This window comes from Melospiza melodia, chromosome 9, assembly GCF_035770615.1.
Source record: "Melospiza melodia melodia isolate bMelMel2 chromosome 9, bMelMel2.pri, whole genome shotgun sequence".
NCBI lineage: Eukaryota > Metazoa > Chordata > Aves > Passeriformes > Passerellidae > Melospiza > Melospiza melodia.
The window spans coordinates 22,726,836-22,754,581 of record NC_086202.1 but is presented as its reverse complement, the minus strand read 5'-3'; the positions used below and the strand labels follow the sequence as shown (position 1 = coordinate 22,754,581).

At 35.4% G+C, this 27,746-nt stretch overlaps 1 protein-coding gene across 19 annotated transcripts in view; it reads left to right on the top strand.

Annotated features, from left to right (window-relative positions):
- Positions 1-27,746, top strand: part of KCNMA1 (potassium calcium-activated channel subfamily M alpha 1) — a 402,334-nt gene that overhangs the window by 171,208 nt on the left and 203,380 nt on the right. For all 19 annotated transcript variants that reach the window (XM_063163853.1, XM_063163852.1, XM_063163851.1 and 16 more), the window contains exon 3: positions 6,711-6,772. In XM_063163853.1, coding sequence (XP_063019923.1) covers positions 6,711-6,772 — 62 coding nt within the window. The remainder of the gene's footprint in view (positions 1-6,710; positions 6,773-27,746) is intronic.

Here is a 27,746-nt window from a genome sequence, read left to right as displayed (position 1 = left end):
GTTCATCACTGGTGTCTCTGAAACAACATGCCTGACACAAGCAGGATTATTGGCAGCCTTTATCTGCAGTGAGACAGTGAGGAGCTTGGAAAGGAGAGCATTGACATCCCCAGTAGGGCGGGTGATGGTCACCAACAAAACACTTTTGCTCAGCATGAATGTAGACCCAGCCACACATCCACTGTGAGAACTATTCTTCTACCAATGTACAAAGAGTGAATTTGACCTTAATTAGGTGACTGCTAGGTAATCAGGAGGAAGAGCCTTTTAGGTTGGGGAGCAGAAAAGCCCCTCAAATATGCAGATATTTACAGACATACAATTCCATCCACTTATCTCCAGAAAGTGGCACATTTTGATAGAAGGTACTGCTATTTTTTGACTAATGATACTGAATTGGAAAAGTTGCATGTATTTTAATTGGTCATATTGCCAGGCACTTTCCCAGCAAACCTCATTAACTTCAAGCTACAGAGCACCATTAACAGATGGGACTTTTTGTCTTGTATTTTTTCACTAATTAGGAAATCTCAGTCTTTTCACATTTATAGATTTAACAGAAGTTTTCATTTTATTGTCAATATGTCAGTAGAAAGTTGAGAAAAACCCCAATCTGTATCAAGAAAGCAAAGTGAAGCTGAAATATTAACATATATTGAAGCATGTACAGAACAGATGACAGGAAAAATGCTTTTTGAAAATCTTTCCTCAAATCATATTGAAACTGTGTGTGGCAAAGTATATAGAGGTACTTTTTTGTTTATTTGTTTAATTTTTGTTTTTGTTTTTTTTTTTATTTATTTCTGTTCCTGATGTGTACTCTAATAATTCCTTAATTTTGATTTCACAGCATTCCTTATAAAAAGCAGTCTGCCCAAATGAGATGTAGTCTGTTCAAGTCTATGCAAGAAAGCTGAATCTTTTATTGGAGAGAGAAGTAAACAGAGCTTGTGGCAGGGAGACTGAATTTGCTAATTCTCTTTAGTATGATTTCATTCAGAGATGTTTCATATTCTATTCCCCGTGACTTATTACATCAGTTACTTACTACAGTCATGAGTAGTTAGGCAAGCTCACAGTGATTCAGGCCTTTACCATGGCTTTTACTTGTACCTTTCAGATATTCCCAAATTACTGCTCTGATGCATAAATTAGATATTTGGGAACTAAATATGTGCGAATTTTTTTTTGGTAACTCTTCTCTGTTTGCTCTTATCTGTTTTCTGTCCCAGAAATAATGTTGTTTCTATATTTCTTATCAATATTATTCAAGTCTGTAAAAAGAGATGCATTACATATGAACTGTATTTTTAAAGATGTATTTACCATAAGTACAGAATTTTAGTTTTAGTAATAAATTAAAACCTTACTATACTGGGTAGTGACTTAGTGGTACTAAAAGTATAGTTCCAGAAAAATTGGCAAGAAGTTTATCATAGAGTTACTGACACCTTTCTACTTAAATAAAACCCTTTAATGCACAAACCCCCTTTGCTGTCATAGGCAGTGCTGCTGCCTCTGATGCCATGTCCTGTTTGGGGTCTTGCTGGTTGCTGTGGCCTCAGGAGAGCTCTCAGCTGTGCACGATCCCCTGCAAACACCTGCAGTGAAGGGAGTGGGTGCCCTGATGAGTTGACATGGAGTATTCCTGCCAAATCCAAGCAAGAGGGAGAATTGAGAGCCTGGAGAGGTCGAGTAATGTGCTTGTCACACATCACAGGAATGGTAGGACTAAGGACAATAACCAAGATTTCTGATTACTCATGGTCATCAATCAGAGCTCTTGCTGGACTACTTTGATGCCTTTTGGTTTTAAAATTAAATCCTTGCTATGAATTTTCTGACAGACATTTACGGAGAATTTACTGCCCACTGGTTTATCAGGTAATCATTTCTCACTCCTCTTCACCTCCTCTTTTGGATAAACTCAGACTTGTCTTGGAAAATGTAAGCCTATATGAGCTTTGCTGAATGGGAAAATTTATATAGCAAAAAATCTTGTAAAGCTGCCAAATTTACAGCACTGTTTTTATTGTGTGCTGATGACTAAATTAGTCACTGTAAAATTTAATACCTGATGAACTTTTTATTTAACTCCTTTTTGTGTAATAGCAGTAAACAAAAAACAAAATAGTAAAATGTCACTGAAAGGAAATGACTTGCATGTAAAATCTTGTAAAAGATTTTCAAGTCTGGGTTTCTGAAAAGTTTTTAATGTGGCTATAAAAATTGCAAAATTTGGATTTAGTGTTTTAGTTGCTTCAAGCTCAAAATGAAGATTTAGTAACTCAGAGTTAGCAATTAAGTATCTAAGTTAGCAATTAAGTTAACTCAGTTACTAAGAGTTGGCAATTTTAGGTAAGATACTCTGCATCTTCTATGGTCAAGAAGGTCTTACTTTTGTTAAATTGCAGAGATGTGGGTGCATCTCCTAGAGTCTACAAAGTAATGCTGGGATTGCCAAGCCAGAAGGAACTGATAACTTCTGAAATGTAACTTGAAGCAGGTGGATCCTTAGGTTTTTATGGTTTTCATTCCTAACAAATCTGGAGAAGCAAATTCTGTCTGTCTATCAAAGAACTACGATTGATTTCTTATTTGATGGTTAAATGACATTTGGGGTTTATATTTAAGTTATGAGAATTTTCATCCAAGTTAGACCAAAACATCAGGCTATTCACATCTTAGCAGTGCAGACATTTGTAACAAAAGTTTGATGGATCATTGAGGCTTTAGCTTTATGTATACAGGAACTAATTAGTGTTCTCCATAACTAATTATAAATATAAAAACAAATGAAATTTTATTTCAAAATCATAGCTGATAAAACTGAGTATCTTATTAAGAAATTTTACTGTGTGAATATAGAAATGAAAACCAAGTAAATTTCAAAAAATATTAGTAACTAAAAACCTACTATATTCTAAGGATTACAGTGGCTTTTGGGTAGAATAATTTAACCATAGAATAAGAGTTTGAAAGAAACATTTTTGAAGAAGAGTACAGAAGAGATTGTTGTCAGAAAAAATAAGAACTCTCTGATGCCCCAAGGTGTTAGGGGTTACAGATTTCTGAAAGTTTTTTTTTTTTTTTCACTGCATACATCCTATTTTAATACTTAATTTTGGAGGAAAATAGAGAGATGATTATTCCTTTTGGATTTTCTGCTTTGCCTCTTGAGTTCTATGCTATTTTGTATTAATTATGTTTGGATAATTTAATCTTGTATAAGCACGAATTTGCCTTTGAAACTTCAAAGAGTTCTGTTTCAACTTTCACAGGACATTCAGGTGTTACAGGGTATGAGAGTCTGAAGTTCCTGCTCTGGAGTCTCTTCATTAACAACTGTAGCCCTCCTGTCTAATGAACCAGCCTTCTTGCTTTCCCCTTTATCTTCAGTAGTGCAGTTTTGGAGTTGTAGGGGGAACAGTGCCACCCCTTGGATTATCCCTTTGTTACATGGGCTGGGGCCTGAGCCTATTTGGGACAGTGTTTCTTGGAGTTGGTGCGTGCCTGCAGTATTATTATGCTGTTACACCCTTATCAAAACTCCCCTTTTTTTCTTTATCTTTTTTCTTTTCATATTTATTATGAATGCCTAAATTTTGACTGCAGTCAAAGCTCTTCTAGAACATCTTGGAATCAGTCAAAACATTTTTAGTTTTCCTTAGATGAATTTTATCTGCAGCTTCTCTGACTCTTGCCATAAAAAGGCATTCTTCATTTTTGTTTAAATCTGGGGCTGGATTTTTCTGTTCCTTTTTTTATGATAGATTTAGAGATATGCAGCAAATATTCCATGTATTTCCCCCTCTTTTCTTTAATCAGATTGGTGTTTATTTTTAATTTGTTAGTAAGTGCTTAGTCAGTATAGCTGTTAGCAAATGAGTTCACATTTATCAATCTTATACAAACAGCAAGCTATTATAAATTAAAGGATTCTTTCCTTCTGTAGAGAGGGTTATAATAGATGTGTAGCAATTGCAATGTTTTGGCAAACACTTTGAAATAATAAACAAAGGAAGCAAACTTCTTGCCATGGCCTAGTTAACAAGAAAGGCAGTAATTCACATACATGTGTGCTTTTCCCTCCCTCAGATTTGAGTTGCTGTGACTTTGGGGTATGGGTCTATGTTTGTGACACCCCTCTAGCCTAGTAAGGTCTCTAAAACAGTTATTATCTTCCCTGGCAATCTAGGGAACACTAGAGCAAACTCAGTAATTGTCATCCTGGGTCTGGATAACCAGCTTACCCCCCACGTTCTTTAAATGGGAATACAAAATCTTACATCTGGGACATTATCATATAGCATACAAGAGTTTGGGGTTTGTTAAAATCTATTTCTTTTTTTAAAATTTATTTTATTATGGCTTTAACCTGATTGGTTCAGGCTCTGCTTTTCCCACACACTTGGTGGTTTCAATTTCAGCTCAAGTCCCCTGTCACTTAGAAAAGGAAAAATGTGTTTCTCTGCTAGCAGGTAAAAAAAATGGGGTTTCATGTTCCATTCTCTTCTATGGTTTGTTGAGACATTATGTATCATGTTAGGTATGTGTTTCAAGGCAATAGAAGAGAAAATAAGCCTTGATTTAAAATCAGGCGTGTATATAAATATATATATATTTTTGCATTTTAGTGGCAGTTACATGGACTATCCCAGAACACCTGAAAGCCTTAAGTGTTTTGGAAGGTCTCGCCCAGAATCTCTATAAGATTTAGGCAGCACAGTGATGATTAGCAAAGGATTGGCTATAACTGAAATGTAAGGCTGATGCAGTGTTTTGCTGGGTTTGCTCTACAGGACTCCTTTGGGTCAGAGGCAATGACTGAAAGTCATAACTCAGGACTTGCTATGTGAAAAGGAAAATAAAAGTTTTACAAAGCCCTTGTGTGCTTTGTGAAACTTGAATGAATAAGAAGAGTATTTATAGAGTCCCAAATGGATTACAATCTTAGTTTTTAAAATTTCATTTCCAGCATTAAGTGGCCATTTCAGCATTCTGCAACCCAAGACTCCTGCCATAGGGTAAATCTCTTTTGTCCTGTGGCTTTTTTGGGGTTGTTTTTTTTTTTCTTTTCTTTCTTCTGTTATTTATAGATTGTTTGCTTTTTATTGTTTCTTTATTGCTGTTTTCTTTCTTTCTTTTTTTTTTTAAGAGATACCTATATTTAATAGCGGCTTTGAGGATGCTGTTACTATAGAAATGATTCCACAGAATGCAGGGTAAAACATTACCACTAATACTTGACTTTAAATTATTTGAAAGTGAATAGCTGTGTTTAAAACTGGTTTGGGAAAAGCAAATTTTTTGCCAAAAATTGTAAGCTCTGTGTTCTCAGAACACTCAGCACTCTTTAAAAATTTGTTTTTAAAAAAAATCAGACTTCACTTGAAATGGATTGATAATAAATTATGGAGCAGATTTGATTCAGATTGAAACCGTGTTTGTATCTATCTTGGAATATTCCAACAGGTAGGGCAGAGTATGCATAATAATGTGATTCCCACTATCTTAATTCAGAGAAAAATGGGCCTTAGGATTGCTGCTAATCATAATTTGGGATATATTGTCAGGTAACAATCCACATATTCTATTCACCACTATAATTTCTTGTGATGGTGAGACTACTACCAGTTGATATGCATTTAATAGCTTATTTCACCTTGCAACACCTGTACACAATGAAAGAAGATTTAAACTCTAGATGTTAACACAAATAGATTAGACTTAGGTAGTAAAAATGTTGTTTCAATGCATTTCATGCATTGATTCTTGAATTTGATGGACAGTTCTCACTGGTTCAGGTGATAATGCATCAGACAAGACAACAGATACTTGTACTCAGGCAAAGTACTCTTTTTCAGAAATTCACAAAGTAAAAAATATTATGGTCAGCAGGATATAAAAGTAAAGAAAAATCATTTAAGTTTTCAGTTGAATAGTTATTTAAACAATTAGTATTAATTGTGTAACATTCATACATTAATGACTGTTTTATTGGAAGATATGTACATGTTTGATATTGGCCATGCAGAACTTCAGAGTTTGCTTATGTAATAATTATTATACCTTGCTTCAGATGATGCCTTTACAGCACTGAGTGACAGCTGGGAGCAGAGGGATGTCTACACTGTTTCAGAAAGTCTACTTAGAATGAAAACCTTGTGTGTCCCCTCCTTGCACTGTTATCCTCACTCAGGCTTGTTCATAATACAGCAGCTTCAGAAAGAAGTCTGAAGCCTGTATTGAATCAAGATGGTTTTATTCCAGTACTCATCTGTAGCTTTAAATGTTAAGACTGTCAACAAAACTTTTATCATGTGCTGCATCAAGTTTTGCTTTAAACTGTTTGACAGTTCTCTGTAGTCTCTATGGACATGAGTGCATTCTTACAGTTTTCCTGTGGGTTTCACATCCATGTGTAAATGGAAGTTTGGTCACTCTTGGTTTATGTACCAATGAGCAATCCTGACGAAGAGGTCTGGTAAAGCCAGATTTTTTTGTCTCTTTGTAATGCAAGAAAGCATTCTTTGATGATATATAATGTTTGAAGCTCAAGTAGGACTAATTTCCTAAAGAAAATAAGAGCTGAAATTAAAGTAGCTTATGATTTATTTTTGCTGTCTTTTTTTTTTTTTTTGTTTTTCTATGTAAAAGAATTAATGGTTAATGGTGTTAAATAATTACTCTTTTCTTTTCTTTTGTAGGTTGTCTTAGTCTTCGCTCTTAGTATTGGTGCTCTTGTAATATACTTCATAGATTCATCAAAGTGAGTATTTGAGTACATTTTCCTTTCTCTCCTTTCCTGCAGCAATTATACATCTCGAATTTCTCCATTCATCTACTTCAAATCAGTGCTTGGTCTCATCGCCTGAGTGCAAAGAACTCTATAATAGCAAAGGTTCTACAAAAATAACTCAAGGAAGGGAAAAAAATATTACATAAACTGAATTGAACACAGTCACATTGGATCTGTAGAATGGAGAGGAAAACTACTTTTGTGTAGTTAGATTATACGTACTCTTGCAAAATTATAGTTTTTATATTCATTACACATGTGTAGAATCTTTCTTTCAAAATCAAGACTAGGATAAGAAATGCAGGCTAAAAATATTTGTAAGAAAGTTGCAGTTTGGAGGAGGAAAAAGCATCTGGGGAAACTGACAAGAATACTTCTGAAAACCTCTGCATGCATTAGACAGTATGAGCATCTCTGTGTTTCCAGCTTCTGAGCGTGATAGGTTTCTACCAAGATAAGGTGAACTACTAATGCTCTGCAAAGCATCTCAGTATTTTTTAGGTTTACTCTGATGTTATCATACAGTGGTGTGGTTTTGGCCAGGCAGAAGAAAATTTCATCAGACTGGGTGGTGGTTTGATACAAACAAGATATCTCAGACCATATTCTGATACTGTTCATACTCCACCCTTGTGTTCACATCGAGCTGGGCACTGTCAGTGTTGTAACAGGCACACTGATAGCCTAACACAGAATAAATGAATAAAAAGGGACTTAAAAAAATATTCTTCCTTGAATACAGCTCTTTTGGGAGAGTGATATTCTGAAGAATCAATAGCAATTTAAAGTTCTATGATGACATGCTTGTGCTTTCTCTGAGCTAGTTTAAGGCTTTCCATTTCTGCAGCTGTTAAGATTGTACGCCAGAGTCAGTCCATGTGAGCCTGCCTAGTGTCTGTAATGGTAGTAGTAATGTTCTAAACCAGTCATTCTGTGACTCAGAAAATCAGACATTCCACTGCTGACATCTGTACATCCTGGTATTTAGGATGTGGTGGCACACAGCAAAAGACGTTCTTGGGTATATGGATGCCAGCTCTGTGTTGTGCGAGTTTCAAGCCGTAGATGTGTCAAGTATAATGCAAATAACTAAAGCAGAGGTTTTCTTTGTGGGGAGGAGCCATGTGGTGGGAAAACTCAAGGTCTGTCTTGAGCTCCCTTGGAGTGAGGACAATTGGTTTTCCTTCTTAACATTGCAATGAGTGTTTCTGTTAATTTTAGCAGTTTTCCCTTAATATATCACCACTGAAGTATATAAAGTGGTCCCTTTCTGAAGACTTCTGCAAAATTTTTTAAAGCAAACTGGCAAAACTTCTAGATACCTGATATTTCCAGGTCAAAAATGTGGAATAGATAAAAACTGGTTTTTACTTATGTTTCGATTTCAGATCAACTACAGCTATTTGTCAGGTTGATTGGTTTCTGTGAAACTAGTGGAATATATAATGAATTTTTGGCACTGCATTTTTGAGTCTTTGACTGTTTTCCTTAAGAAGAACAAAGCTGACAACATGGGAGACTTGAGCTTTCTTTGGGCCACCCAATCCAAGTACTACTACCAGCTTATTGATTGCCTGATCAACAAGTGTTTTAATGGGGCATTTCTCTTGGTTTTCAGTCAACATTTAACTCATGCTGCAGTTTAAATTCAGGAACCTGATGTTAGCATACTGTACTATACTGTACTTGCACACTTTTTCTTCAGTTTCTCCTCCTTTCTCCCCTTTTACCCTTCTTTAGTTCTACACACACATCTTGGTCTTTTCTGTGGTGTTTTGTTTTGGTTTTTTTGTTTTTGTTTTTTTGGTTTTTTTTTGTTTTTTTTGGGTTTTTTTTGGGGTTTTTTTTTTTTGGGAAATGCTTAGTGGATTAATTTATGGTAGAACACCCTATATATATCCCCAAAGGGAAAAGTTCTGCTTAATTTTATTCTGCTGACCTGACACCCATTTCAGCAATGCAGAATCAAATACAGTTTTATACCAGTGTATTGAAGATCTGCAAGTGCATGCTTGTAAAAAGTCATTCTTTTGAGAATTTGGTCAAATTATTTTGTATATGGATGACTTTTCGAAAGGACTGTGATTCCCTCGAGGAAAACAGTTTTCTTGTGCTTCTTCTATCTCCTGTGATGCCTTTGAGTTCATTTTTTGGCTGTTGTATTTATTATTTAGGGTGAAGCAAGTCTGTTTTAACTATGCTAAGAGTTAGACTTCATGATTCCAATCTAGGTGATTTTTGTCTACTTGTTCAGCAGCAATTTAGCTGGAAACATGTCAGAGATACTATACTAGAACTTACTTACCAAAACATTGCAACGTGAAAAGTCTGATTTTCTTGTTTGGGAGGATTCATGCTGGTTTCTTGCCATTGCATGAGAATAAATTAGGAAGGAAGGATGCATTGGAAATCTATATATTTTTTTTGAGAAGTTTCCTGTGTGACAGCACCATGAGATAGGTGTCATTAGCAAATTCTCTTGGAAAGTCTTACTAGAATTTTTTTTTTCTCCTGAAAGCAGCACTGTGTTTCAAGTCCTTATGAATTCTCTTGTGGGAACATTTGAGGCTAAGTTGTGATAGTGTACTGTGTTTGGCTTTCCTGCTTGTTTGCTACTGCTTCTGTGTTTTGTCTTTTGAGAGACATTTGATTTTGCTCAGCAAAATCTTCTACAAAAATCCTGCAAGCCTGGTGATTCATTCAAATTTATTACAGATACAGTGTTACTGCCCAGGAGAATTCACATCTTTTTCATTTGTGTAGTCTGTGTTACCCCTTTTACAGACATGTAGGAGGTATAAGGTTTATCTGAATAGTTCAGTAAGTCTGTGTAAACATAAACACTCAAGTGGTTTTAGATACCAATCTCATTTTCATTACAAGTCCTTAAGCTTTTCCATAGTAACTGGAATAATCTGTAGAACATTTTTGATGATTCCTTCTCAGTTTCGTGGCCCTTCAAGGAAACAGCAATTTTAAATTAATTCGTAAATCAACAATGCTACATCTGAATTTTAAGTGAATCTCATTGGCCTGATGTATAAAAAAATATGAAGATGAGTCTAATAGGATCAGAAATCAGTTAATAGAAAAAGCTCAGTTTGAGCTTTGATTTTATTATAGCTTTAAGGTTACAATTTGTTTTTCTGAATGTATTATTTCTTTTCAATTTGCAAGGCATAGAAAAGTAAAATATTGATTCTTTTTTTTCTCAAGTAACCAGTTTAGGGCTATGCTGTATCATTTTGCTGAGGACATCCTGTGCAGTTCATGGTTCTGTACTCCCAAGTAATGTATTTACCAGTACTTTGGGTGTGCGCAGATTTTACATAGCCTTTCAGTCTTCATATTTGAGGAGTTAAGTAAGTAGGACTTCAATTGTACTAAACTTTGTTTCAAGCGTTCGTGCTTATAGTGAAATCTACTCATGCAAAAGTATTTTAATTATGTTTATAAAGTTTGCCTTAGAACACTCGTTAATCCCCACTAAGTGGCTACAGGAGCATTCTTCATGCTAAGTACGCAGTAGAATTATTTTATATATATATATATATATATTTTATTTTTTTTTTTGTGATGCATGACTAAGAGATATAGAAGTTGACTTAAAATTCTGGGATCTGGTTCAAGGAAATGCTGTTAGATTATGTTTACCATTGCTGAAATTGCTAAAACTTCAATGGTCTGTGTCTTGGCAAGTAGATTAAAACACTATTATTCCCTGACAGTATTATTCCCTGCATTCTTGTGAGGGGAGTTTACCACAGTACCTTGCAGCTGGTGGCATTGTAAAATTTTAATATTTTGCTAATTTTAATTTTGTTAGCACTGCATCAGTTTCTGTGAGCTGATAAATTTTGTTCCATGCTGAAGGAAATCCAGTTTATATGTGTTCTCTTCGCCTATTTTTTACCTAAAAAGGGAAAAAGAATCTTTAAATTCCCCTTAGTTATATTAACTGCTCACTTGTCAAATGGAGTGATAGGTGTAATTTTCTGATTCAAATAAAATTTAGCTTAAATATGTAAGTGAATTTCTTGTAAGTATTTATTTTGAAGTAACGTGGGTTTTAATATTATAACAGAATTTTAACTTCAGTTGTTCCTACTGCTGATTCTCAGCAAATCACAAAGTTTGTGTTCATAAAGCCTCAGTCCATACCCTTTAAACTGATACATCATTAAATAAGATTTTTGGTCATAAGTATTTTAATTTTATCTTTACTGTGCTTGTAGTCGGTGCTGAGTGTACACCATTATTGCTTTAATTGAAAAGTTATTTCCAGAAGAAAGCCGCCTTAGTTGTGACAATGAACTCTAATTTTCTTCACTGCTCTGCAAATGTTCCTGGGAAAGTGTCCATAGCTAAGATTCATTGCTCTCATTAGCATGCTGCAGTGGAAGCCAGGTGGGTGAGCAGCTCAATGCATGGCCTCTGCAGGCAGCTGAATCCAGGAGGATTGAAGGTCTTTGTTAGGCACAGATGGTGTTAATTATGAGTCAAATCCAGCAACAGCAGTGATATGATTATTTTAAGGCAAAAACCAAAAGAAACAGGCCACAGTGGAGGGGGAAAACCACCTGGTAATGATTGTCCATGTGTTGCTATGCACTTGCCTCTCTAGGACAAAGGGATTAGGTATGATTATATGTCTCCTAGTTTTGTTGTTAGACATTGTCCCTTAACCACCAATTGTGTATTGTCTTGAATTATTAAAAAAATCTGGATGTAGTGAGGCATACTGAAAAATTAGATGCATGATTTATGTACTATCAGTCTCTTAGCTCAGTGTTTGCATTCATTCTCTGACATGTTCAGAGAGCTTGAGTTTGGCAAATTATTTGCAGATAAAATTTGTATAACACTACCTGAATAACTCCTCCAATCTATTTACGAGATTATAATAATGAATAAAGGAAATTCCTCTGTATCTGTTTATCACGTTAATGAAATACATTGGATTACACTGATTTTTGCTCATGGTACAGAGTCTCTGGTTAGGCAATATGGAAATATTCTGAGTTCTCTAGACAAACCACTGTAATGAAGTTTCTGTTAATCAATGCCAGTAGTTTGTGTTTGTTAAGTAATGAAAATGAATTGTTGCAAATGAATTAAATGAGCAACATTCTGAATGATAAAATGGCAAACAAAAATAGAGTTCTTTCATAATAATTGGCAAATCAAGCTCTGGGGAAATTTTCGGGTATTGTTTTTATCCCTTGGTGTTCTACAGAAATTCTTAGTAATTGTAATGCACAACCTTGATGATGAGATAAATTCCAGTGGGATTACTCGTCTGAAGTGTTGGGCCTTGTAAAAGATCCCAGTAACTGCCACTGAGTACCATTGAGTGAAATTTGACTCTCTTTTCTTAATACCTGAAGGAGGCTCCTTCAAGTGTTTATAGGTGTTGGTAAGATTATTTGAGCCTTTGTCAGACAGAAGAGCCTCTCAGCCCTCCTCATATGACAGGGCTCCAATTCTTTAACATCTTTGTGCCTTTCACTGGTCTCGCTCCCCTGTGCCTGTGTCTTTGTGCTGGAGACACATTTCCTAAAGCAGCCTGGAAAATGCTGCTGACCTTCTTTACTGCAGGAGCCCATGGGTGGCTTAGAGTGAACTTCTTGACTCAGGTCATTTTCTGCAAAGCTGCTTATCCAGCTGCAGCCAGTTGCATGCCATGCTAAGGAATCACTGAAGTTCAAGTTTGTATAATTTTATTGTTCTACAAATAAGTCAGTAATCTGAAATAGCAAAACTTTGTACGTGCAGTGGTATTTACTGACTTTATTTGTATGAAAATGTTGCTAGATAGGCCTTTAAGTAAATATCTGTCACCTAAATTAATGTGTTTGTACTGGACATAGCAGGCTTAAGAGCTCGATCATTAAATAGCTAAGTCCTCACTTTTTCATAAGCAAATTCTTATATGGTTTAAATTCTTGTCATCTCCTAGATGAGAGTACTGTATTTCAGGAATCAGATCCTTCTTTTTTAAGGGTTAAGTGGAATGTACTGTTTTTTTTAAACATTTGGTCTTTAGTTTTTCCTTCTCCAGTTTCTGGTTAATTGGCAGAAATCTGATTTCAGTCTAGGCAAAAATCTGTACCACTGGCACATTTTTAGGACAACACTTTTTAGGAGAGTAAGACATGCTGTGCTGCTCTTTCAAGTTTCTCTCTTTGAAGAATGAATGGGGGAAATTAATCAGAAATGGAGGTCTGACTTAGGTATTGTCTAATTTGAGTAACTTGTTAGCTACATTTATATTACAAGGCTTTTTCAAAGAAGCAGGATTTTACACTAAAATGTCACACCCTGTTGAATAGGGAGGGCAGACATGGTAGTGTTCCAGTAGGGAAGTGGAATGGTACTCATAGGTCATTTCATGGAGAAATGATAAAATCTATATAATTTGCAACTGCAGATTTAGTTTGGAACTTAAGGAAAGTTTGATAGCCGTGACAGTGGGGAAATATTCAAAAAGTGAATCAAAGGATGATCCTGGAATTTCCTGAATCACTGGTATTTGGCTTGTGCAAGTTATACTTGGTGATGTTTTGGTTGGTAGGATGTTGGAATATGTGATTATTATGTCTTCTGCAATGTAAAGCTAACTATGTGGCCTGGAAAGCTAGATGGAAATTAGGACCACATTTTTGCTCTGAATATCTAAGCCGGCAAGAACGTCAAGTGTGTCTATACAATTTCAATCTTACAGGAATATTTTTTTGCCAAAAACTGCCATGGAGAAAAAGTGAGCATTTAAAACCTTCATCTTTTGTAACTTCATTACTGATATTATAATAAACTCAGAGACACTCAGAAGACATATGGATCCAAGCCCAGAGATGATGTATGATCCTAGCTCAGGGCAGACTTTTTTTCCTACCGTGTTGCTTTGCAGTTCAAAGCCAAAATTACTTAGATAACACTTTGGCCATTTAGTGTGACTGGTCTGTGAATGTTTTGGGTTTTGTTTTTGTTTTTTTAAATCTGGAGGGTGTAGATGTTTTAAATCTTTCTGTGTGTAGACATACAGGAATGTTTCTGAAAATTTCATGTTAGATGCTAGCATTTTATTTCTTATCTAAAAATGAATAACAAATGCAACAAATATGTAGTACCACGAGGTAGAAAATTATTTTTCTTCCGACTGTGTTCCAAGTCCATTCTGACACTTTATGACAAGTGACATTTATGGCAAGTGAGTTTGCTGCTTGTTCTGGAGCTGTTTGTAAGAAATACATTAAAACCTGTATGTTTGGACTTGGATGTTATAAAATGCTTGTGAATCAAATTCTTTTCTCTCTGCTGAGGGGTGGTTTGGTTTTGTATCTCAGGGGTGCTTTGGTATCCCCCATGAAGCATAAGATGAAGCTGTTATGCTTCATATGGGATACCTGAACTCCTTCAAGTGGGCAAGGCTTGACAGAGGCTGTAGCAGATCTTTGTCCCACCTGGCAGGTTTTCTCCAAGCCTGTTGTTAAAGGACATTTGAATAACACTGGTATTCAACCCTCCTGTGTGCCAAACTGCATCTTTCTTTCCCAATGAGTTGCTTCTGCTTGTGTCTACTGAGAAATCCAAAGGCATCAGCTTAAACATCAGGCTGAAAAAGAACTACAGATTGACAGCTGCTTCTAGTTGATTCCTGGCAGTCTTCATTGATTTCTAGTTCTGTTTGGGGAAGATTATTCCCATCTGCTCTAAATTCCATTACCTTCTGTAGGGCAGGATCTCAAAGTTTGATTTGTGCAAGAGTAAGGTCTTTCACCTGGAGGTTCACCTGAAGGCAGATGTCAGGCATAATCAGGCATGTTTAGAAAACCATACTTGTAAATGATATTTTAAGTTCAGGAGCTTATCCTCTGCTGCCCTGCTTGCATAAAACTTGCATTAGTTTTGATACCATATGCAATTCATATCTCTGCATGAACTCAAGTTTCTGAGTCCAATGAAATCAGAGTGTTGAAAGTTATGTCTGTTTTCTAAAAACCCCTGAATCAATGCCCTTTTAAAAATTCTTTCCATGACTATGGGTAAAAACCAATTGTAATAGAACATCTCCATTTCTCATTCCTGTGGTTTGCTAGTCTTTTAAATTTATATTTATTTTGAAAATTATATTTGTGTTGCAGCACTACATGTTATGCAGCATCTGAAGCCCAAGCTTGCCTGCTGGCATGAATTACAATTTACTAATTATTGTTGTCTCTGAATAATAATTTACTATTTCTAGAGCATCAGTAAAATAAGCTTATTGACACTGTTATGCTTACATATGCATTTTTGGATAATGACTTGGATCTGACTTAAGAAATATGGATAAAAAATAGTTAGATTAGCATTTATTTGTTTAGATTTAATGGCTTAGGTTCTAGTAACTTTCACTGCAAACAAGTTCTCAGGAAACCTGCCCCGTGTTGGTTTTCACCACCTACACAATAATTTGAAGGTCAGTTTGTGTAAGGAAACTGTATAAATCACATTTATGGCCTGCTCAGTTTCACTTCTCTGTTTTCATAAATTCATACCATGTTGCTTGATGTGTTTCCAGTATTGCTGCGGGAACATATTCTTAAATGACAATTCAAATTCTTTCAAAAACCCCACCAGTGTATAATTGATTTACATGTTAGAATCTTTCCTTATTTTTTTCCCGCTTTCCAAATGAATGTCTGCATTTTTTGTTTCATCCCAAAGCATCTGACAATGCATCTGCAAATATTTTGTCCCATGCTTTCTTTCTCTGTAGACAGATTAGTTGTGCACACTGAGATAGAAGCGTTCTTCCTTAGCACTGGACAAATTCCCAAATCTATATAATCTAGAAGAGGAGATAACTCAGCTGAGGTTTTAAAAATACCAGACCATAATACTGTTATCAAAACATGGCTTGCATAGAAGATTGCTTTTTAGAGTGGAGTTAAACGTATAATCAGCCCTACCCCTCTGCTTTTAAGCTACAGATACAAATAAAGATGTGACCTCTTTTGCTTTTTTCCCCCCTCCCTTTTCTCCTGACAGCTTGACAAATTGTAGCTTTTGGGACACCCCAGTAGTTGATGAGTCATTTCTGCTTAAAAATAGAATTCCTTGCAGCAAGGACACCCATTCCGCTTTGGACGCATGTGTCACTTCTGACAGAGTCACAGGGCCAACTGTGCCATGTTAATTAAGCAACCAGGAGGAAAAGAGCTCTCTCTCTTCAGTAAATACCAGAGCTGGAATCCAACAATACTGAAAAAAAGAAAAGGGAAATCCCATATACATGGACATGAATACCTGCAGGCTTTCCTCCCTTTCCTGTTCTTTGTGAGCATTTTGAGTCCTTTATAGACCCCCGGTGCAAAGGAGCAAACAACACTATCCTACCTTCCTTCTGTGCCACCCCCTGCCACTTTTTTTAAATTTTTTTTTTTTTTTTTTTTAATCCTCAAAGACCTGACAGAAAACCAGCTTCACAAATGGAATTGCAGGGTCTAATTACTGTGAACAGAAGAAAATTTGTAATGGAGCATTGCAATATTGTTATCTTTTATTAGTGAGGCACAGAAATGGTGCTGCACAGGAACAGTGATGAGCAGTCAGCTGTGTTCAGCACCAGGTACATGTGACAGAGTACCCTATGCAAGCCTCAGTAGGAGAAAGTATTAAATACAAATGTGATTAATATTAAAATGGCAATTTGTGGCATTGTAGTAGACCTTGCTCACTTTAACATTCATAAAGTTTTTATTACTCTTATCAAATCTAGTGCAATTACAGGGAGTGGAGCAGGTTGTTCTTTAGCAAGATTTTTAGCTCGTGGCGTATTTATTCAGCTGCTACTGATGGGAATTATTTGGCCTTGAAACTGGGGGGCAGCCCCTGGAGTGGAACAATTATGTGGTGCATAAAACCCTATTGCTGCAATGATTTTTCTTAGACATTTGAAGATTTGTTTTTCCTCACAGGTTTTGTACTTTGGTAAGCATTAGAAATAGGGAATTTTATGCCAGCTCAGCATCCATAAAGTAATCAATTCTTACAATTCAGGAAATGGCATGAGTTTGCTGGAGACTGTGATACTGTAAGGTTCTTTAAGAAGTGTAAGTCTGATGCAAATAGCCCTAAAAGATACTGCATCAGCCATATATTACCATTTTTAGCCTTTTCATTTGTCATCATTTTGAGCCTAATATTTTCTCAAAACAAAGTGATTTTCCATTTTCATGTAATTATTTAAATTTGTCTTAATTATACTCCATCGCTGCTGAAAAATATCATTTTTCAATCAAAGTGGCTCAGTTTCTATCCATTCCTGTAATTAAAATGGAATTTTAAGAGTAACGTTATATGGATTATACGAAGTATCTTTTGATTTTATTTATATTTATACTGTTAAACAGTATTAATTCTGAGTAAAAGGTGAGATGTATCTGAACTCAGATAACTGGTCGCTGGTTTGCTATTCAGAGTCATATTAGTCACAACATTCATGGGTGACTTAGATTTAAAAAAACCAGAAGTAGATACTGGTGTCAACAGTCAGTATCCTATTATTTACAGAATATCCATTCATCACTGCAAATAATCTTTCTGAATAACACTAATACTTAAATTCTTGTAAAGCTCTTTGATAACTTAAAGATCAAATTTTTCCCACCTTACATTTGAAATTTGGTGTCACTGATTTGCATTTTGTTGATATGATGAAATTCAGGTGAGAAATAGGACTCATAAAATTGTACCAAAGTCAATAAGTAAAAAAAATTACTATTCTTAGTATCAGCCAGATTACTAGTCTCTGTATAAATTTAGATTAAATTTTTAAAGTATTACACTTTTCCTGTAGATTGAAGCATTGCAAAAATTTTGTGTAAAATTAAGGGAGTACAATACAAGCAAAAATAGAAAAGACTGAAAGTAGGTTCAGGATTATCTTAGTTTGCCTTAATTAAAATTAAATTGCAACAGGGTATCAGGGATATTATTTTAATTGAGAATGCTAAATGAAGGAAACGTCAGTTGAAATGGATTCTATTGTTTATTGACTTTGGAAATTTAGAAAGATGAAATAAAGCTAAAAATTAAACTCCTCTTGAACTACTGGTAAGTAATCACTATTGGTGATTACTTATCTCTAATGAAACTAGGACATACTTCACTTTATTAATTTAATTCTTAGATGCATATGAAGACATTATGGTAGCTTAGGTTAAGCATTTCTTAAGTAGTTTATTTTTTAAATTCCTGTGGTTGTAGACTGGGGAAAAGGCTAAAAGAGATTGTGAAATACCACTGGTTCTGGAATTTAAGCCAAAGGGCCTATTCTAGTCATTTTGTCACATTTCTCCATATAACAGTTTATACAGTATTGTGTTTTAAACAAATGTCTTGTGATCAGAAAGATATGTAGACCTAATTTTAAAGATGTGGTGTGTTACAAAGTTTTCCATTTGCCTGGAGAACTACTTGCAGTGGTTAACTTATCTTGCTTTTAAAAATGTGTCTTAGCTTTCACTCTAAATCTTTACCTCTATCTTCCATTTACCTCTTTTTTTTTTTTCCTGTTGTGATATTTCCACTCATGTTTTGTAGAGCTATTTCTAGACATGTTAAAATCACATTTTAATGCCCCTTTTTTGGTATTAATTTAACAAACTCATTTTCAGTTTTGTAAAATAGTACAAGGTCTTAAACAGAACCATTGTAGCAGGTTTTTGGGTTTTTTTTCCCCTGAACTCTTTGGTAGTTTTATTTTATATATGACATTTCCGTTTAAGTATTTTACAGTCCGTATTGGATACTATTGGACATTAAATTCTCAGTGATTTTTGAGTGCTTCATTTCAATGCATACCTGCATTTTCCTTTTCTCCTCTGGCTATTTATGAAAAACATGATAGTTATTTATGAAAGGCAAAATTAATGCAGTGCTCTCGGCTTTTACTGCTGCCCATTTAGTTAATACACAAGGTATATCATGCTATAAGTCATGAAGAAAACTTTTCCTTCAGTTCATGTTGCAGAAGCTGCGTATTATTTGAACTGATGCCCAGAATTTAATTTCTTTCCAACTGCTGAAACCTGTCTTCAGTGATAGTTGTATTCATGCTCACATATTATATGTGCTGGTTGGCATATATTGCATAATGCTGTGTTTTTGTGTGTCTGTGTAGAAATAACCATTTTGGAAATGGGTTCTTAAAACTTGAATTGATCTGAATAGTCTGTGCACATAGATCTGCACAGCACTTTTCTGTAGTGGCTCAAATATTCTCTTTGTTCCCCCAGTTTGTCTCACAGCTCCTGTGTTGTACAGAATATTAAGAAAAAGTCTTTGATGAATAGAACAAAAAATGCGTGTTTCTGTTTCTTCTGGATAATTTCACAGCAGCAGCATTACTTTGTTACTGCTTGTAAAAGCCTGTAAATAGAAAGGATAAAAGGATAAAAATAAATCCAAGTTTTGGTGTTGAAGTCTACTACAGAAATGCATATTACATCAATTTTTCTAAATATTTACATTTTCTAGTCTGTTTTGAGAAGTATTCATTCCATCTGTATTTTATTACTGTTTCGGTGCAACTATACCTACCTAAAGGCTGTATGACTGCATTAAAAAAACCCCTTTAACTCCATTTCAAAGCCCACTAATCCTACACATCTTTGTTTAAAATATTAAGTTGACAGAAAGCAGATACAAGTACCTCCCTCCTGCTTAAGGCATTCAGTAGTTTAAATGGAATATAGACTCATCGCCATTTATGTCCTGGAAAATATATCCTGTCGCTGTTCACAACCCTGTGTCTTAGCAACAGTGTTTGGAGGGGAAAAAAAAAAAACAACAACCAAAAACCCACCCCTCAAAAACCAACCCACGCAGCAAAAGTTTTCCAAACAATACTGTTTATATTCACTGATCTACATCCCATGTTACATTTAGTGATGACTTGTATGAAAGAGGAAAACCTGTTTTCTCTTAGTTTCTGTAATGCAGTGAGAGTTTACAGTAGACTTATTTATTTCTATAGTTTGATCTTGCTGGATGAAATGCACAACATGGAAAAAGTATGCAGTAACTAGGAAATTGTTTTATATTGATACAGAAAGAATTGGGGTTAGAGGGTTTTTATGTTTATATTTAAAATGAGAAAAACATAAAAAAAATATCACTGGAACATCTTGATATGAGTCAGTGAAGCCAGAGTTCCCTTCCTCTGGTTACTCAGGCTGGGACTTCCCAAGGAACTGTAGGGAGTCTGGTTTATATTCCTCCTTGTGACACTGCATGCATATGAAGCATTGCCTTTTTTTGGGGGGGGTGGGGGGGAGATGTTTTGGAACCTTCCTTGATTTTTGTCACTAAGAAAATTAATTCAGAAGAGGTAGAAAAGTATTTCAGATCTTACTGTGCATTCTGGGCAGTAACAGAGCACCATCTGTCAGCACTAGTTATGGTCATGTGAAATATTGCATTGCAAAGAATCATCACAGAATCTCAGACAATGCTGACTTGGAAGGAACCCACAAAGATCAAGTCCTACTCCTGGCCTTCCACAGAATTACCCCCCTGTGGAAGAGTCACACCCTGTGCCTGAGAGCTTTGTCCAAGCACTGCCTGAGCTCTGTCAGGCTGGTGCTGTGACCTCTGCCCTGGGGAGCTGCTCCAGCCACCCTCTGGTGAAGAACCCTTTCCTGATATCCAACCTAAACCTCCCCACTCAGCTTCAGGCCATTCCCTTGGGCCCTGTCACTGTCACCACAGAGCAGAGATCAGTGCCTGCCCCTCCTCTTCCCTCCACAAGGAAGTTGTGCCTGCAGTGAGGTCTGTCCTCAGTCTCCTCCTGTCCAGGCTGAACTGACCAAGGGACCTCATTTGCTCCTCACATGGTGTCCCTTCAAGCCTTTCCCCATCTTTGTTACCCTTCTTTGGATTTTATAGCTTAATATCTTCCTATATTGCAGTATATATGGTAGGAAGTCGGACAGAAAAAAGATTTTTCTGATCTCTTGAAGAGTGGCTTGAGAGAAATGTCTGTGACAAACATTTATTTCCTGAAAAACTGCAAGGTTTATTGGTTCTGCCGCATATTGCACTGTATCTCCCATCTTCCCCCCTTTTCAGCCATTTGACTGGACCTTGCTTTTTTTGTCAAAAATAGTAATTTGGACATGATTTTGATGGGATTTGTTTTCTCTTTCTGAGATTTCATTGTTTTTAATCATCCTCTACTTTCTGCCTCATACCGTACTTTAGAATTAGTCACGTAAGTCTATGACCTTGATTATCTGAAGCTTCTTGGTTTTTGAAAAATGAGTAATGTCCCTTTTTTTCTATCAAGTAACAAGAGACTTAAGTTTTCCCAGGTCCAGCAATGTTAGGTGTATCTCATCTGCAAAATTAATTAGGTAAAATCAAAATTCAAGTAAGTAATCTACAACCGATTGACTTTGTTTGAAGGTATAATTTTCATGAGGCACATTGATAAGAAGAGTGAATAAGAACCTCCTCTTACCTGTCCTAGATATGACTGTCACTTACGTATTTGCTTATAGCTTTTAACTGTCCACTTTGGCCACTGGCCCATACATTGGTGTGTGCAAAAGAGGCAAGATGCCATTTACTGAAGGTGAACTTCCCAGGACAGCTGACCAGTTAGGGCAACTCAGTGTCCTGAGGGGGTCCCAGAAGAACAGCTCTAAGTCAATTAGCCACTCAACAGCATTTAGATAGATCCTTATTCTAGGAAATATTTCTTACATCATTTTAATTCTAAACTGTGGTAAATTGTAACTACACCAAGCAAAGTATTTTGAAGACATCTGAATTCTGACTTTGCTCCATGTCTTCTTGGAGTACTGTAAATGTAAACAGATTTGCACTATGGTAAATGTGAGGGCCAGGTGTGTGATGTAAAAACAGAGTAAGCAACCTTTCTAATATTTCCTTTCAAATTTCTTTATCAAGCTTCAGATAATTTCTGCTTTATAGAGGGGAATCCTGTCAGGTACAATTTATTTTTATGGAGATTGCTGCTTTTTCACTTATTCTCAGTGCAGCTCATACTCATGTCACTCATAATCTCAATTTTCCAACAAATATATTGGCAGATTGTGATACAGGTTTAGAAAGCATAGTAATAACTTAGTGGACAAGAAGATGTGCATCATGGTTTTATTGTGAGATTTAGTATGAGGCTGTAGCATTCCCAAAGAAATTAATAAAAGAGGTAATGTTGCTGAGGCATTATTTGTTATTGTTAAACCAAGAGCTTAAGAAGCATTTGGGGTGTTTTGATAATTTTTGTTACTAAAGATACCTTATGCAGAAGATGTAGGTTGGTTTTTTTTTTTTTTTTCTTTTTTTCCCAGTGGAAATTACTTGCTCCTAAAAGCTTAATTGACTAAAACCAATGGAACTGAGCATGCCAAGCATGCCAGGAAATGTAAAGAAAGACAGGGAGTGATTCTTCCCACTATATAATATCCATATTTGATTTTTGGTGGTATTACTGTATGAACTTCCTCCTCCTTTGGCAAAGGAAAAAATTATCTTGCCAAGTCTAAAATGCCTGTTGAGATTTCAGAGCTTGCAGATGACTCAAAAAAAAAAAAAAAAAAAAAGCAATCTGTAGCAAAAGTAATTTTGGAATGTTGAAGATGGGAGAGAGGACTAATCTTAAGCCTGTGGGTTGTATGCAGTTGATTTGGCTTGTTTTTGTGTTCATGTCACTGCTCATTAGGTTTATTGTGCTTATGTGGGAGTAAATCTGTTAGTAGAGTTTATAAACCCTATAATTTTAGAGAGGTGATTTTTAAAAAAAAAGTGTATTATTATTTTTATACTGACTTTGTTTATGTGCTCTTAATAGTAATTAGTGTCCCTATAGGAAAGTAGATATGCCTGGTAGAGAATGAAAAGTAATAAACTGGAGCTACTAATGAGCCAGAATATAAACTGAAGTGGTAGCCTGGTCTTTTTCTGTAAGCATATGATTTCTTGATAAAAAAATTAGCATCCAGAAGGTCTAGTGGAATTATTATGCTGGAAAATATCTTAAAGTTTTAAAATTGAATTTTGGGAAGTATATCTAGTGATCTGTTTACATGTACAGATACTGTTTGACAAGTACGGAACTACATTTAGTGTTTCACTGGAAAAATGAAATCAAGATCATTTATTGTCAATGTATGACTGGTAATTCCTTACTGAAAAAGCCCACAAATTTAGTGTGCTTCGTTTTCTTAACTGAATACGTGTAAATATTTATATAAATGAAGCTTATATGTAAGATAAAATTAGCTACTTCCTGAAGTTGTAAAAATTTTAGCTGTTAGATACAGCTATCTAATATCTATTTTCATAGTTTAAAATTTTTCAGTCTTTGGTGAGCATGTTACATTTATTTTATTTTTAAACAGCAGTTGGATTGTTAAGTCGTATTTATGGTTGACTGTCAAACCAGGTATATGGGATTTATGCTTCTAAGGAATGCATTGGGTTTTATTTAGCACAGAGAGTTTCATGAATCAAATGTTTTGTTTTCTCTCAGTGTTAGCATTCAGGTCTGTTTCTTTGAATCTTCCATATGGAGTGTTTACAAGTACTGTTGACCATCTGATAGAAGCTAAACAAAGTAGGTAAATCATAGTTCACAGTGTTTCATTTTTCATAATGTGTGTCTGAGTAGTTACAATTTCCTCATAGTCCCCTTACAAATGTAACAGAAAATCTGGAAAAGGTGTTGCTTGGAGTTTTTAAAATTTTATTTCTTTATACATATTAGATTTTGTGTTTGTCTTTCTCAGTTTCTTGATATTATTGTGACTAGATCTTTAAAGAATGTTGTATTAATTTTTCCCATTAACATTTTAAAATTACAGAACACAGCTTGTTAATATGTGAATAATAATATTTGAGTGTTCTTATCTTTGGAAATAATTAGTTCTATTAAAATATTACTCCTACTAAAAACCAGTAAATACTTTACCATACTGGAACATTTGTGTAAAATGAATGACCCCCAGTGGTCATGTTGTAGATTAGCCTCTGTCTTTTACCACTTTTCCTAACAGGAATAGAAATGGAAATATTTTAGGTGGGACATCTTTGCTAAATGATTTTTATTCTTAAGAGTTACTTTCAACATGGAGTTGCAGCAGTCTGTCCTGAAATATGTATTTTAGCATCTGAGGAGAACTGCTGCATACAGACAATAAGGAAAAGGCAACTCTAGCTGGAAACTGTCCTGTTCAGAGCCACGTGTCCAAAAGCAGGATCTGCACTCAGTTATATTTAGGCTTCTGCCAAATATATTTGTTTCTTCATGTTTTTAAGAGGCATCAACTAAAGGTCCTTCTAAAGCAAAATGAAATGTCATCAAGAGACCTTGTTGTAATTGGCAAGAAATTTTGCTATCTGCTCATCATAATTAAGTGTTAATGTTTTGAATTATTATTATTCTCTTAATTATCTAGATTAATCACAGACACAGAACCAAAAATTTTATCTTCAAAAATCTTTCCAGTAATACAAAAGGAATATTTTGTGGTTCTGATTCAGTTCTAATCAATAGGATTTGAGGATTATTGGACTCAGTTGGGGATTGGGACCTTACAGGCCCCAATGCTATATGTGGCATAAACAGATCTTGGCTTTGTAGAGATTTTTTTCCCCCCTTTAGCAAGTTTATTTAGTAGCTTTGTTATATATATTTGTCATATATGTTAATATCTATGTTAGTCTACTTAAAGTATCATTCCTTGAAATATAAAATATATATTAATGATTCTAGTATTATATTTGTGATTCTATTTTTTTTCTTTTGGGGGACTTATATTAGACTAAGTGTTTCAGCAAATAGTACATACTCTCTTTTCCCTATATTTGAGTGTATGCGTATAAACGTATGTGTTTAAAATCCTATGCATTCTGTAGGTAGTTACTGAACATGAGTAAAGCAAAGAAGGTTCACAGCCACTCAGCTCTAAATCAGACTTCAGTCAAGAAGAACGATGAGACTAAGGGTGATAACTTGCCCTCATTTTTCAGATATTAATGAGCCCCATTTGTACTGAATTTCAATTCACAGCAGTGCTGAAAGTAGCAATAAGAAAGAATTGCAGGTGAGAAATACAATTTTAAGCAGCAGATCAGATTCTTTAGCAAACCCAGGCTCAGCTTCTGACAAAAATGGAGGTGTCATTCATTGCTGCATTTTGCACACTGTCCTTAGGCTGCTTACTCCCACTCATGCCAGCTGCCAGATCTTTTCCAGCCCCCACTCAGCGTCTGATGTAGGCTTTTACATCAAATGTAGTGGAATGAAATAAACTCTATCTGGACCTCACTGTGATTCAGGAGACTGATATCTGTTAACACTAAGGGAGACCACTTGAAGTCGTGGAACCTGAAACTGATCTCAAACAACATGGGCAAGGAATCATGATGTAAACATTTCATGATCATTATGTAACTCCTAAGGGATTCTCTAACATAAATTCAGTCAGTTCAAAGACAGTAATGTGGAAGCACATTATAGACAGAATTAAATTCTTTAAATCCATTTTTCCAAAAATAGATGGTTGAATGGAAAGATCAACAGAAATATGATAGATGCAGCAGAAATGAAGAAACAGAAAGCTAAGCCCTAACATGTTCTGTATGAGAAATGCGGAGGCCCACATAAACAGAGGCAGGAAGAACAGAAGTTTAGGCTATTTTATTCATACATAAATTCATAGTTTGGCCACAAAGTAGGAGAATAAAAGGTATTTAAGAGGGGATGCATATATACAATATTAATCACAGTTTAAGAGGACTAAGTAATATATTGCCTGTTAATTTATGTGTTGTCAGTATTTATATCAGTTAATTTATGTATTATCAGCATGAGAAGGGAAACATTATACATCTTTGTACTACCCCAGAAAAGAATAGCAACCCCTCCTCACTAGTTCTTTGTTTACAACTTAAAAATTGTTATTATGACAAGTTAGGAAATCAATGTTGACATGCTGATATGTAAAGTGAGTTCATTAGGTACATTTATTAGTACTCTTTCATGGAGAATATTTTCTGTCATACAATTTTAGTTTTTATTACAGTTACCACAATTCTCTAGAGAGTCCTTTGACTTCAGGTCTTAGAATAACTATTGATGTTATAGACAAGCTGAACCTGTGCTGTACATTAAAGTTATAGTGATTAAGTACATAATGCAACATTTTTGGGTTCTTCCTAGTCAATTGACCACTGTATAAAGCAAAAATCTGTTCTGCTTATTCTCCTAAGTGAATTTAAACAGAGCTGAATTTAATCAGTTTTTGATGTAAAAATCTGTTAATTATTCCCTTCAGTGCTATCCTCATCTTTACTAAACTGAATTTACAGTATAGCGAAACTACACAAATCTCACTATGTTAGTAGTAGCATCAGAAGACCAAAAAAAATCTTGGCAGACCTACAATATTTATACAAGGTTTGATAAGTGAGTTGTGGTAATTTTCTTTTACTACCCAGAGTTGTTACCCTGTCTCTTGGGGCTACTTAGTGCACCACAGTGTGCTGCTGCTGTTATAGAAATGCTAAATGCATATTTACAAAAGTGCAATAATGATTTGTCATCTTCATAGATCTCAATACATGTGCTTGATGGATTTGGAGCATGCAGATCCAAAACTGTGCTTATGTCTCATCTTTAGTCCTTGGAGTGCTCTGTGCTCTAGCCAAAATCATGGAAGGTGATGTCAGGCAGGGTAGGGTTAACGGCAACCCAAAGGAAAGAGATTGTGCTAGGAAAACATCCAAAGGAGTGGAGAAAGTCTGATTTCCAGACTTCATAAACTGGAAGGGCTCAGACACTAAGAATCAGTAGGTATTTTAGAGGAACATTTTGTTCCAGATTTAAAAAAGACTTTTATTTTTAAATGCGAGTTATTGGGAAATTTAACCTTTATGGGTATAACACAGAGGCTGGGTGTTATAAGCTGTGTTTTGCCTAATTATTTAACTAATTGATTCCTTTTTTTTCATGAGGTCTTTGCACAGAATTTACAGGAGTCCTTGATAGATAGTTTCCTTAGCTGGTAGTTTGCATTAAGTATAAGGTTAGATATGATTTAGAAAAAGAATTAACTGACAGCTTGTGAAGAAAACAGACAGCTATTAAAAAAAGGTGATTTAGCTTTGGTTTTATGTGACATTGACAGCACTTAACCTTTGGTTTCCTTTGAGGTTTTCGGTCAAAAACCAATTGAATTTCATGGTTGCTTTTTTCCCCAAAGCTGTGAGACAGCTACAAAAATTTGCAGGGGTATGCCAGTTCATATTATTAAGTTGTGCTCTCACATTTTAATAACATAACATTTCTTACCTGGAGAAGATCCTCCTTTTAACTCTACTTCTTTTTCATGTGAGAGGCCTTGTCACCTTCATAAAAACATAGTAAGTGTAATGCATAATTTTCTCTTTTTTCATTAGTACTAAAAAAATTTGACCATTAAAATGCAAGTAAGGGGGAAAAGGGGCTAGAACAGAAATGCACTATTTTTCGTTTGGGTTTTTCATTTTTCAGGTATATTCTGTTAGCGTGGGCTACAACTTTTGTAAGAGGAAAAAAGGAAAGAGAAATGTTAGAAAGAGTTGAGGAATCAGAGAAGTTCCTTGTCCTTAAGGATCCTCTTAATTTAGGGTATGTTACCGGGGAGGCAGGCTGTAGTGGCCAGGGTTGAATGCTAGATGGCCCAGAGTGGCCCAGCACCTCCAGTGCTTCCATTGTCACTGTCCTTCCCAGACTGCCTCACTCATCTTGTGTTCTGACATTCCTTTTGGTTTTCCCAGCTTCTCCTGCTGTTCTCTAGCACTTCCCACATGAAGGAAAGTGATCCCACATCACATCACAGTGATCCATTTCTCCCAGTTGAGTTTAATTTGAAGCTGTCTGGAGCTT